Below are 13,351 nucleotides of genomic sequence, written 5' to 3'. Positions count from 1 at the left end.
AGTTTCTACATCTACAATGGGGCCAAAGTCAGAAGTGGATAATCACCTGAAATTGGAGAGAGTGGAAAAATGCAGAAAGTGGAAAGGAAGGGAGGAGGGAAGGAGAATTGGATATAGGGAGGGAGAAAGAGAATAAATAAATACTGACACAAGAAGAAGACAGAAAGTGAGAAAGCAAGATGGAAAGCACGAAGAGAGAATTGTGAACAGAGAGAGAGAGAAAGAGAGAGAGAATATGGAAGAAATAGGAAGGAGGCTGTTGGAAACCACAGGGACACTCATTTTCCCTGAGTCTCATTTAAGCCGACCTCCACGTTGTGTGCATAATGTTGTCTGTGTGTTGGACCGTATGTAACTATCAGTCACTGGGCGGATCCCTAGGCAGCCCTGGTGGTGTGCTGATCCTCATCCTCATCACTGCTGGAAAGGAGTTTTGCTTTGGCTCGACTGGGCTCTAGCTACCAAGAGATCCTTTGATTCACTGGGTCATTTACATTTTTTCCTACAGTGAGATGGATTCCCCTAGACTTGAGTATCTAGTCTTTTCCAAGAGAAATACTAGTGTTCTCCTAAGTAATTCCAGGAAGAGAACCTTCTAATTTCTTGGTCATTTTTGAATGCTATTCCCTGAAATGCTGAAGCTGCTTGGGGTCTGAAAGGGGTTGTTTCTCTGAGGAGGGCTTCAAAGCCAAGGCGATGACAAGTTCACAGTGTGTGGGGGAGTAACGAGAGTGTTCCCTGGTCGAGGATATCCCACAGCAAGCACCCATGTTGTGCTGGATCCCAGCCAGGCACGTGGACTTGTCCTGACAACTCCATGAGCTGCATGGTTAGAACTTTTATTCCAGAAATACCAGATGGTGGCGCCACATCAAGCTTTACAAAGATCTTCACCAAACCGCAGATGTTCTCTGCCTCCTGAGTCCATCACTCTCTTGTTCCAAAGATAAAATGAAAAGAAGAGAGAACAGCTTCTAGATCACCATGGCAACCACCTGGAAACACCTGTCTCTGTTGGCAAGGGGTGGTTGACAAGGGGGAGAATTTGAAAAACTGCAAACATCTTGTTTTCATTGACTTACAGCTAGTTGTCCAAATATTTGTATCATTTAAGATATACGCAAAAAAATCACTGAGTTTAGAGTGCACTTTTATTATCCAGTATAAACATCTTCTGAGAGAATCCTGAACTTATATGAAGACAATCTAAACAATATAAGTTGTAACTAGGAAAGGGTAAGTGTATGCACTTAGTGCATGCATATGCTGGGCACCGGGGATCTGGCGATACGCAAGAGGGACATGTTTTCTGTCCTGGTGTAACTTACTTTCTAGATGGGAAGACAGATAATACACAAGCAAAAAAGTTAACAAAATAATGATAGGTTATGACCAGTACTGAGGAGGGAATAAAGATGGCCACTGTGCCTGGGGAGCCACTTTAGAGAGAGAGTGTTCGGGGAACGTCTGTCTGAGGAACAACATTTCAGCTGCGACATGAAGGATGTAGACAATCAGCCATGGGAAGAGGTGGGGGGTGGGGGTGGGAACAACACCTGCAGAGGCCCAACAGCGGGGAAGAGGGTGGAGGATCATGGGACAGGAAGGAGACTGTATGGCTGATGTGTGTGAGCAGGATATGGGTGGGAGATGAGGACAGCAGGGGCAGGGTCACACAGGGCCGTGAGATGAGAAAACTCCAGGGCGAGAAGCTATCGAAGGGTTTTAAGTGGGGGACTGGCGTGATTTATGTTTTTGAAATATTACTCTGACTAGGGTGTGGAGAATGTACCAGAAAGAGGCAGAGAAGAGGGAGGGAGATGGTCAGGAAGCTTTTGCAGGGTCCCGGGGAGAGGTCTGTGACTTCGCACACAGTGGCGGCAGAGAGATAGAAAGCAGCAGACAAACTAACGACATAATTTGGAGGCAGAAACAATGGTAATTATGGCTGCATTAGACTGGGGATGCAAAGGGAAACTGAGGAAACAAGGATGACTTTGAGGTTTAGATGTCAGACATTAGGGGACAGTGGTGCCGTTTACTGAGATGGGACGCCTCCAGAAGGAAAGAGTGAGTGTATGAGTGGGAGGAAATTGGGGATTTGGTTTTGCAAAATCTAAGATTGAGGCATGCAGTGGATGCCATGGTGTGCCACACCGATCCCCCTTCAGGACCGAGGCCCTCATCCCTGCAGCTGCCAGCAGTGTTGGCTGACTGACAGCTGAGTCTGTCCCCCAGGCCTCACCCTCAGCAGAAGAGAGCTGACTCTCAAGACTATACCCCTTCCCCGGGGCAGCTCACAGTCAATGACATACAAAGGCCTGCCCCTTGTCTCAATCTGGAACAACTTTGACGGGCCATTCCAGCTCCAAAGCTATCCATGGGATCAGCTGAGCCCATTATGACTGCATCAGAGTTCCATATCTCCCTGTGCCCAACCCTGCTTATCTCACTCCATCACAGTGTTCCCAAGGGTACCTCCCAATGAACCTTCTGCCCACAAATCTCCTTACCAGAGACTGGTTCTCAAGAACCCAAACTAAGGCAGTTGATCCCAGGAAGCAGCCTCTAAAATAGGATTTTAGAGCTGTATCGCCTGCCAGCTAGATACAAGGACCCCATGCCCCTGACATCTGTACAGGGCAAGGGTTAAAACTTTCACTGGTAGTGCAATACTTCAGTCATTTGAAAGATATAGGGAAATAGAAATTATAAGGCAAAGAATTTCAGTGGCTGTTGCTGAGTGTTATTGATGCATTGGAGAAACACAAAAATGCTGAGGATGATTAATTTAATAATTAATCAATTACCTGCTGCACACAGGATCCAAGTTGACATTGCTGAAGGGGACCCAAAATGTTATCATGGTCACCCTTTTAGTGTGAAGAGGGATGGTGCTCAGATAATAGAGTCCCCATAGGTTTGGTTCATAGCGAGCCCGGTGGGTCCTTGAGGTCACCCAGTGATCATTTCTCTTGTCCCTGAATGTACACTTGGAATGGATGAACTTCATCCTTGGCCCATGGGATAAAGAACTACTGCAGTGGAGAAGGCCAAGTGGAAGCCTATGAAACTGCCTCCCTCTCCCCAGGCAAGATATCAAGTCAACAGCAATACGGTAACCCAGTGAGAATGGAATATTTTAGCGTCACGCTTCAAGATCTGAAGAATGTAGGAATGGTTGTCCCCATCATATTCCCATGTAACTCATCAGTCTGGCCCCTACAAAATTTAGATTGGGTCCTGTCACATGACGGTGGACTACCACAATATTCACCAAGAGTTAGCCCCCAAAACTGCTGTGCCAGAGTATCTTTGCTAGAGCAGATTAATGAGGTTCAGATACAAGATATATGACTATCGAACTGGAGAATGCATCCTTTTCCATCCCTACGAGGAAGGAAGACCAGAGCAGTTCATATTCTTGTGTGACAGACAGCAGTATCCATTTATGCACAGTCTTCCCCAGGGCTATGTTAACTCTCCCATTCTGTTATAATAGAGCCCAAAAGGGCCTGGACTGTATAGACCCTTCACAGAATCCACACTGATCCACTGTATCCATGACATCAAGTAAATCAGACCAGGTGAGCAAGAAGAGGCAAGTAAATTGGAGGCCTTAGTATGATACCTGTACTCTAGCAGGTGGGAGACAAGCCCCATGAAGATTCAAGGACATGTTAGGTCAGTGAAGTTTTTAGGAATCCAGTGGTCTGGGGCATGTCAGGGCCTCCTCTCCAAAGGAAAGGACACCTGATCGCATCTTGCTTCTCCTTCCATTAAGAATGAATTACAACAAGCGGCAAAGCCTCTTTGGGTTCTGGAAGCAGCCCAGGGATGATAATTCCCAGACAGTAGGGCTGAGCCTAGTGGAATCAGCCACATGCGACAGGCTGGACTTCAGAACTGCTGTGGACAGTGACTGCAATGTGCCTCCCCTTCCCCCCTTTTTAAATAGGGGGAGTCTACAGGGTTCTCCTATGCCCGCCCCACCATTTTCTCTTGGGGGTTGAGGGTTTGGAGGAGATACTGTCTCTTTTGAGTTCACTGGTCTGCTGATTGAGAGAAATTGCTCAAGAGGCTGTACCTACGGAATCCCACGGGAGGAAGCCCGTCTGCACCAGCACCTGACTTAGAGGATGCAATCCTGGACCTTGAGCCTGAACATGATGCTGAAATAGGATGAGACTCTGGGGGTGGGGTAGAGTTGAGTGTATTTTGCTTATGGGGGCATGTGAATCTTCCCCCAAATCGCCACAACAATATTTCCCATCTTACCTGCTCTTCCAGAGCCTTGCCACTCCCCAAGCAAGAGGATTCTGTCTCTTTGTCCCCTCCCCTTGAACTGCCTTTGTGACCACCTCAACTATCAGAGGATGGTAGAAGTGACACCATGTAACTTTTGAGTTGTCACATGAGGTGACACAGCTCTTGTGTCATCTTTTTCTTAGGGTGTCTGCCACTGAAACTCTGCCATCATGCTTCAGGGTTGCCAAGCAGCCCCTTGGAGAGGCCACTTGTAAGTGTTCTGGCTGACAGTCCTAGTGGAGGTTCCTATGGCTGGCGTAGGCTGCCAGATATGCAAGTGTGTGAGCCTTCTGATAATCCCAGCCTCTACTTGTCCTTCCAGCCACCCCAGCTGATGCCACATGGAGCAGAAATGAGCTGTCCCCATTAAATCTCAGATTTGGGACAACTCTGAAGGGCCATCCCAGTCTCAGAGCTTCCCGTGGGATTGACTATGCAGCACATGGAGGGGTCATGTATGAATATGGAGGTCAAGAGAGATGTCAGGGCCCAAGAGATTAATCTGAGAGACAGCAGAATGTACATGGTTTTAAAAGTCTTGGGTCCAGGTGACATGACCTAGGGAGGAAGTAGAGAGAGAAAAGGGGGTGGAGAGCTGAGCCCTGTGGCACTCCATCATCTAGAGAGCTGGCAGAGAAAGGGGAACTAGGAAGGAGGAGGAGGAGAAAGTCAGGACAGAGTGCTCTAGAAGCTGGAGAAGAAGATGTCCCAAAGGAGAGGGCTGCTGAGAGCTGGAGAACAGGACACTAAAATGTTTATGCAATTTGATACCCTGAAGGTCACTGGTAACCCATTAAGAACAATGTTAGTGCAGTGCAGGGGGCAAAAGCCAGTGGAGTGGTCTGGAGAGTTCATGAAAGTTAGGAGGTGGAGGCAGCATGCAGAGAACCAATGGGGGATTAATCGAAGGTGTGAGGGCTGGGCTTCCATGTCGTCAGACAGAGGAGGAGGACACAGATGCAGGTAGGTTTGTATTTAGAAGTAGAAAGGTAAGGGCTTTGGCCAACACCCTTTGCAGAGGAGGAGCACCACTATAAAGGACTCCAACCCCAACCCTTCTCGCCTGTGTCTAGAAGATCAATCAACAAACCCACAAAGGAAGCCTGACCTTTCCCTTCTTGGAGCTTCTGCAGCTCTCATCCTCTCTTGTCCAGGACTCCAGGCTTGTCTGCCCGGCTGGGCTGTGGGCTCCTGAGCAGGCATTTGGTCTTTTTGTGTTCTTGGAGGTTCCAGAAAGTGTGTGGTTCCTAACAGAATCCCACTCAACACTTGCTGATTGAGAGTTTATCAATTTCATCTAACAGACTGTAATCGCTGAGGGCCACCCAGGAATCCAAGCAGCTTATAAAGAAATTACATAACATCAGGGCTTTTAGAAGTTAACCCACCAGAGAGATCAGACCTCTGAGAGAAAGGAGAAGGTTCTAACAGTCCCTGAGGCAGGTGGCTAACTGTTTTCGAGAATTCACACAAGCTACAGGTTTCCTGGCAACTGGGGTGTTATGGGCAGTTCATTGACTATTAAACAAATGGGCTTTATTTCGTGAAATTTCTGGGCACCGCTCTGATATTAAAAGGAGGCACTCTGTCTAATGGAGCTCCAAGTTCTTGGGTGGGGAGCTCTTTCTCCTTGATGCCAGGAGGAGATGAAACATGCCCCCAGGAGCAGGAGTTGTGACATCCCTGCTCCATGTCAGGCCCAGATGGGGTCCAAATGGCTGCAGTGGTCCCAGTTATGATGGTGTGGTGACCTTGGTGTCCCCAGCCTGGGAGGTCAACAGAGCCAGGACTCCAGCTCACACCTGTAGGAGGAGGGAAGCTGTTTGGACTGTCACCAGGGTTGGGGTGGGGGCTGAAAGTTGGAGAAGCCAGGCTATAGGGAGCAGATGCCCATTTTGGTAGGACAGGGGCCTGAGCTCTGAGGGGCCCCTTGCAGCAGGGGTCACTGTACCCCCGACATGCGTGGCTCTGCCAGCAAGGTGGCTGCTGCTCTGCATCAGACATCCAGACTCACAGCACAGCTGTCAGACCGTCACGTCCCCACCCAGGGTTTTGCAACTACACAGGGATGAGGCCCAGGGCTGAATGATTTGTTAGCACTCACTTGGGGAGACACAGCCACCCGCCAGAACTGCATTTACCAATGACCTCTGACACCGTCCACAGCTGTGGTCGGCAGGCTGCAGCTCTTGGAGCCAAGTCCCAGGCAAGCTCTGTGACCACTGCAGAAGGAGAGGACAGCCTCCCTCTGTCAGGCCCTGAGGACTGGTTTTTGTCTTTTACTTCACAGACAGCTTAAAATTGTTATGGAAAAACATTTTATTAAACATATTCAACTCGCTTCCAATGAAATGATTAATTTTTCATTTACAGTAGTGTCCAATGTTTGTCTTCTGTTCTTTTTTTGTCTTTCAAAACCAGCACCAAAAAGTAAAACAAAAATACCATGGGTACAGTACGTAATGTAAGTTAACTAATGGAAAATATATACATTTGACTCTGAAATGAAGAAAAGAGAACAAAGCAATGATATTATTGCTATTGAGGATCTTTCCCTGTGTTCTGATTATATCAAGCCATGGTCAGCTGAGAAGGTTTCATTTGCACCAATGAAAATAGCACCATAAAGTCATAAGACTCTGTAGTTAGTAATTTGTGCAACCAAAAAGGTACAGTACTTGAGTGACAGTACAGGGTATCGTTAACAATAAAGAAGCGTCACTGTTATAATCACAGGGTTTCAATGTCTTCTGTACAAAGTAGAGCAAGACTGCCATGATGGCTTCATGGAAATCAATCACTGCTGGTGTAATAAACAGAAGGCGGGCTGGTGAGTTTCAGAGCAACAGTGCCAGCATGAGCCAAAAGAGCTCAGAAAGACACGGACTTTGGGGAACCAATGGGTGTGGAATAACAACTGAGTCAATCGTTTGCATTCTGAGGTTGTGAGGCCCTTGTCAGGGGCGTCCAGTTGATACAGTCAGGGTGGCCAGGGAGGAAATTCAGAGGCAGCAGGGAAAGTGCTTGCCTGTGGGCACATGCCCATGCTTGCCCAGCTCTGGTGGGCCCATGGGCCCAGGCAGATGAGCAGGCAAGCTTGCCCTGGCTTCCTCAGCTGGCTGTCCCGGCTCTGCCCCTCAGCCCCAAAGGCTGATAGCTTTCTGTCCATCTTCAGTGAAGTACAGCCCATTTGGGGCTGGGGGAAAACTGAGCCCTAGCTCCCCAAGATTTTGAGCGTTTTGTGGAAACGGGGCTTTGGGGAGTCTGCTGGCAGCCAAGCCTGAGCTGAGGAGGACAGCGTTTTGCATAGGCCCTGGAGCGACCACTGGGTTACACTGCAAGATGGGCCACTCCGTCATGGCGTTCTCTTGGTTCTTTCCACAGAGCACCTAAGGAGGTTTCTCAATACTTCTCATTGATTCAAGTGGAACTGAATAAATTCCCTGCCATCCTGACCACTTCTCTGCCTCTGGGGTAGTAAAAATCAAAAACCAAAACACAGCTCATGAGACAGCCTTGAGATGGCAGAGAATTTTTTTTTTCTTTCTGATTTAAGCTGATCCTAACGTTGTGACATAAAAAACACAAACAGATACACAAACACAGCACCAGTAAATCAAGAAGCACTTGGAGATGATCCCATGGAGATTAGCCTAAATGAGATTCCCTCTGAAATAAGGGAGGAGAAGGTGGCTTTTTCATGGTCAAGTCCTTGAACATAAGCACCCATCAAACACCCACCAAGTTGGTCAGCAAAACAGACCTCCTGGCATCTAGGGTCCCTGTTTCCAGGCTAGGGTCCCTTCCTCCCAGTGCCCGGGAAAGGCAGGGTCCTACCATCTTCTGCACTCTCAGAGAGGCCACTCTTGTCATCTCCCCGGGCTCCAGAGAGAGCACAGCTCTGTTTTCAGGGCGAGGGGACTGTAGGAGGGAAAGACCTTCTTCATGCTTTTCTGAGTGTCATTCTTGTCCCAGTAAGAAGACGCATCAATGACAGCATGACAGTAATGAGTACTGCAAGGTCTGGGCTACAGGGAGGTTGGGTGAGCGTGCCGAGATCCTGGCCAGGTGGCACTCCTCCACTGACCTTGGCACACCAGGCTGAGTGGCCCCTGGAGGAAACCCACCCTGTGCCAGGGTGAGGCAGCCAGCCCTGAGCTTGAGTCCTCAGAGGTTCTAAAAAGAATCAACTTCAGATAGATGACCAAGGTCAATGGGAAGCCATCTACAAGGTGCAAAGCTTCTGAAGTACTGGCTAGAGTAGAGGAGGTCCCCAGAAGGCAGAGGGGGAGGCCCATACACCCCTGACAAAGCGGTCCTGAGCTCACCTTTATGCCAGGAAGCAATTCCATAGCCGAAATTAGCATGTGTCCCATTTCACAGCACCTTGGAGAAAGGCTTTTCTGTTTCCCTATGTGGTGGACAGCAGACATCTGAAAATTAGATGCCTCCCCAAAGCCAAACCCAAACCCTTCCGGAATATTCTCCCTCACATGGGTGGTGTGTAGAACTATGTGGCCCTGGTGTCCTTGTTGGTTTACACAGATTCAAACTCTCAGGGACATGGTTTCCAAGGCAAGGCCCAGGATCTAGAGAACATGTTCTCCGAGATGGGCAGAGAGGCAAAGTGCTGATTCTTGTGGTGTCAAGAAGGGCTCTGGCAGCCCGGGCCTCGCTGGAGAAACCAATAGCAGAGGCTCCCTGACATCTGTCCTTCCATCCAGGGTGTCGCCGGCTTTCAGAATAAAGCCTGTTTTAATGTAAAATGTCTCGTTTTTTTTGGATACTCCCCCCGTGGTACATCAAGCACTGGGAATTCAAACGTCAAAAGAAAGCCAAGACAAAGGCATTCAATGACGTCTCTCTCTTTTGACAACTGTCTGTCAGAGGTGTTCCCTTTGAGGTACATGGAACCTTAGACATTACAATTATTTTGTGACTCATGCCTATTTTTTCCTTACTGTAGAAAGCCATCCAGTGGCTGTTAATAATATATTAAGTATAGAAGCACTAACGGCAAACGCCAAGTCCACTCTCAAGTTCTATGCAACTGGATTCTTGGGACAGCCTTGTGGGTGAGCGGCAGTGTGCTTTGGGGGGTCCCGGCCGCAGGACTGGTGTGCTCTCAGGTGGGTGGGCTTTCAACTAGCCATGTCGTCAGGACTCAGACCTCGTGTCAGAGCATCGTGGGACCACTGGGCCATGTGTCATGAGCTTGGTGGTGGCGGCAGCGGCTGGCGCATCTTGTTTGCATAGAAGTCCCTGCAAGTCTGGCAGCAGCGCTGGTACCACCGCATGTCCTGGCAGAGGTTCTTTTCCCGGATGACCCGGCAATACACTGTCCACTGGTCCCGTGTACATTTGTAGGTCAGAGCAGCTAAGGGGACAGTGCAGAGAGAAAGCCCATGGGTTATGGATGGCATGGGAGCATCACGATGCATGCAAGAAATGGCTTGTGGTCTGACACATTCTGGGGCTGCCCTTACCCATGTGCACACTGGAGCCTTGCACAGACTGGGGAAACCATGCCCCCTGCCAGAGCCCTTGTGGATGCTGCTTTCTTCTACAGGGGACACACCCCTGTGTCCAGCCTTGACCACTTAGCAGAGTTTGGTGGTTTGGTTGCCTCCTCAGGGTGAGGGCACTGCTCATCCTGCTTCTGAGCTAAGTGGCACTTACCATTATTTTATGACAGAGGACCTCATCATTGTTGGCATTTATAAAACAGAATGGCATGGGGCAGTGGGCATCAAAGGGTCCACAAAAGTACAAGGTCATGGCACAAGTGGCCCAAATCTCCTTCAGAGTCTTGGTCGTGCAGACAGAAGATGCTGCCTGAGGGAGGTCTCTGGAGGATACCAAGGAGGCTTGTGCATGCAAAAGCCTGGGGTACACCTCTGCGTGCTCAAACATCCCCCAATGAAGCCCCTTAGCAACCCCTTCATTCTGGTGGCATTCCAGCATTAGGGAAAGGGTATTTGGCAGGGAAAATATTCCCTAGGGATTTCTATTTGGAAGAGCAGAAAGTCTGTTCAAAGGAATCATCAGATCAGTGTTAAATGTTCTTCTTGTGCCACCTGGGCCATGGCCTGGTAAAGGGCAGGTTTGGAACACTCATGGCCAAACTGCTCACACGAAAGCTCTCTGCCGAATGAAAGACTCCAGTCTGTCAACACCTCTGCCTTCTTCTCAAGCGTTAGCTTAAGAACATCCCATGGGAACAGCACCCAGGTTTCATGAATGACACCCCTGCATCCTTCATTTCCAGAAGAAAGCACCTCCCTCTGCCCTCTTCACGCACAGGAATCCTAAAACATTTGAGGAACGTGCTCCCTTGTTCCCCATTTGTCGGCAGAGGGGCTAGTGGGACGCTCAAGTGTTTGAAACTGCAGTTAGCAAGCACCTTTTTCAGAACAAGGACTGAAATTCCATCTCTGAAACTTCTGATCTTCTATAGAACTGACAAATGTCAGCCTCTCCAGAGCTCAAATAAGGCCCAAGGAGGGGGCTTTCTGGCGTATAGAGCTCCCACTGCCAGTGGGGACTCACTGGCTGGGGAAGGCAGCAGAGGCACTCACCGAGGCGAGGGGAGGTGATGGTGTTCACGTTGATCTTGTCATTGCAGACTTCTTGGTGGCACTGTCTGTAGGCCGCCGGCTTCGAGAGGGCAGGGCACTCATTGCCATGGCGCCCGGTGACCTTGTGCATGCACTGCACCACGCGAGACTGCAGGCCTTTCCCACAGGTTGATGAGCACTGCAGAGACAGGAGCAGCCTGAGCAGAAGGCCTGAACCGCGCTGGGGAGCTGTGATGATGGCCCCACAATGCAAGCAGCCCTGGGCATGGTACCTGCATGTCATTCCCAGGTGCCTGAAATAATTGTAGGACAAGAGGGCTGGGTTGCCTACCAGCCACCTGATGGAAGACTGTTTCAAGATGTTATGGACTGTATGTTTGTGTCCCCCCAACATTTACATGTTGAAGTCCTAACCCCCAATGGGATGGTATTTGGAGGTGGGGCCTTTGGGAGGTAATTAGGTTTAAATGAGGTCATGAGTATGGGGCCTCCATGATGACATTAGTGTCCTTATAAGAACAGGAAGAGAGAACAGAGCTCTCTCTTTCCACCATGCGAGGACACAGTGAGAAGGCGGCCGTCTACAAGCCAGGAAGTGCTCTTTCACCAAGAACCAAAGTGGCTGGCACCTTGATCTTGGACTTCTCAGCCTCTAGAACTGTGAGAAATAAATGTCTGTTGTTTAAGCCTCCCAGTCGGTATTTTGTTAAAGCACCTTGAGCTGACTAAGACACAAGATGATTGCTGAAATATTCATTTATGCTGGTTGAATTTCACCTCCAGCCCCTCTCACCCCTGTTCCAAGAAGAGAGCCAGGCTCTGTGAAATTCTTGAGACAGTGGGCAGGGTGGCTTGTTGGCACCCAGGAGGAAGTGGACCTGATGACCATGGGGCTCTCCCCAGCACTTTGTGTGGCGTGCGGCTCCCAGGCCTTTGCCCAGCCCTGGGTGTGGAGAGGAGCCCAGTAATGACTGGGGTTGGATTCCCCACAAGCCTGGAGAGTTAGAGCTCAGAATTAAGTAAAGTTAGAGAAATGTCCAACCTTTCTTGTACAACAGAGTCATGGACTAATATTGTGGCTACCAGTTTTAATTTAGACACCCAATCCTTTAGTTGCTGGCGTCTCCAGACTTGCAGACCTGGGTTGGCTGAAACCAGGCCAGTGTAATTCAGCAGCCATCCCAATCCAGTAAGTGGACTTGGTAAGACTTCGCTATGTGAGTCTGTTCTCCTGCTCCTCTCCCTGTCCCTCCTTGCACTCTTTTAACAGTGTTTCACAGGGAGCCTGCCAGGTATGCAGCTCTTCCAGCCTGATCCTGCTCTCCGAGCTCCTTGGCCCTTCTCGCTCTCCCGGGAGCCCTTGGAATTGTCTCCCTGTTAAGTTAGTCTTTTCCCATCCAGAGAGCTAGGTCCACGTGTGTATTCCCTCCATCTAGGGTCCCCCAGCGCCCACACGACTTGTGATTTACAGGTTCTGGGAGCACTCTGCAAAACTTTCAGAAAGCAAAGGCCGTGGATACAGCAGCCCAGCTGGAGTTAATACTGGCACCTCGACATGGAGAGAGGGGAGTGGGGTCTGTTCTCCGAGAGTCACACATGGCGAGGATGCCAGGTGCCATCTGGATCATGTGCCTCCCCGTCTCCTCCTCCTCGGGCCTATCACTAAAGAGGTAGGAAAACCACAAGCGGTCCCACTGTGGGCCCCACCACATTCAAACCAGAATGGGCTCTCTCCCCGACAGGCAAGGCTGGCCCCAGGGCCTCAGCTTTGTGCCTTGCTCCACATCCCACCTTCTGGAAAAACCTGTCAAGGGCTGCTTATAGCCTTGAGAATTCATCATACATTACAAGTGCAGATTTCTGGGCTCTACTCCAGTCCTCAGGAGTCAGCATGGGAGCACACAGAAGTTTGAGGAGTGCTGAGGTGGAAGGATGAGGTCACACCAACAGGAGACCCTGAACATGGGACAGGTATCACAGCAACGTGACTTCTGCCTGCAGGGTGCCTTGAAGGGATTTGGCTGCTGGTTGATCTCTGCTGCATGGAATTACCTGGTGAGCTTTTTAAAATCCTGATGTCCCAGACCAGTCAGTCTGTCTCTCTGCAGGGGGCACCGGGCATCAGTGTTTTTTAAAGCTCTCCAGGTGATTGTGATGGGCAGCTAGAAATGAGGACCTGATTTACCCTGAACTTCTTCCCAGTGTCCTGTGTAGAGCGTGAAGAGCTCTCTTTTCTTAGGATGAAGTAGTCGAGTATTTACGTATAAATATGTGTAATTAGGAAGAAGGACATCCAGCCCCGCCCTGACTGCTGAGTTTACATGCAGGTGACAGTGTGCCCGAATATAAGAGGCTGAAGGCTTTCACTCAAAATTATTCTTGGAAAAGACTAAGTTGCCTTACATCTAATAAGAACAAAACCTCTCACAGTTCAGGGGCAGGGGTAAGGGGTGCCCTCAATTATT

The 13,351-nt window shown here is 49.5% G+C and overlaps 1 protein-coding gene across 8 annotated transcripts in view; it reads right to left on the bottom strand.

The window, feature by feature from the left end:
- Positions 1-6,608: 6,608 nt before the first annotated feature.
- Positions 6,609-13,351, bottom strand: part of ADAMTS17 (ADAM metallopeptidase with thrombospondin type 1 motif 17) — a 420,881-nt gene continuing 414,138 nt past the window's right edge. For all 8 annotated transcript variants that reach the window (XM_058542327.1, XM_058542330.1, XM_058542329.1 and 5 more), the window contains 2 exons: positions 10,887-11,064; positions 6,609-9,685 (listed from right to left, as the gene is read on the bottom strand). In XM_058542327.1, coding sequence (XP_058398310.1) covers positions 9,516-9,685; positions 10,887-11,064 — 348 coding nt within the window. In that variant the 3' untranslated portion in view covers positions 6,609-9,515. The remainder of the gene's footprint in view (positions 9,686-10,886; positions 11,065-13,351) is intronic.

This window comes from Diceros bicornis, chromosome 5, assembly GCF_020826845.1.
Source record: "Diceros bicornis minor isolate mBicDic1 chromosome 5, mDicBic1.mat.cur, whole genome shotgun sequence".
Lineage (NCBI taxonomy): Eukaryota > Metazoa > Chordata > Mammalia > Perissodactyla > Rhinocerotidae > Diceros > Diceros bicornis.
Note: the sequence above shows the minus strand (reverse complement) of the source record. Positions and strands in the feature narration are given on the sequence as shown.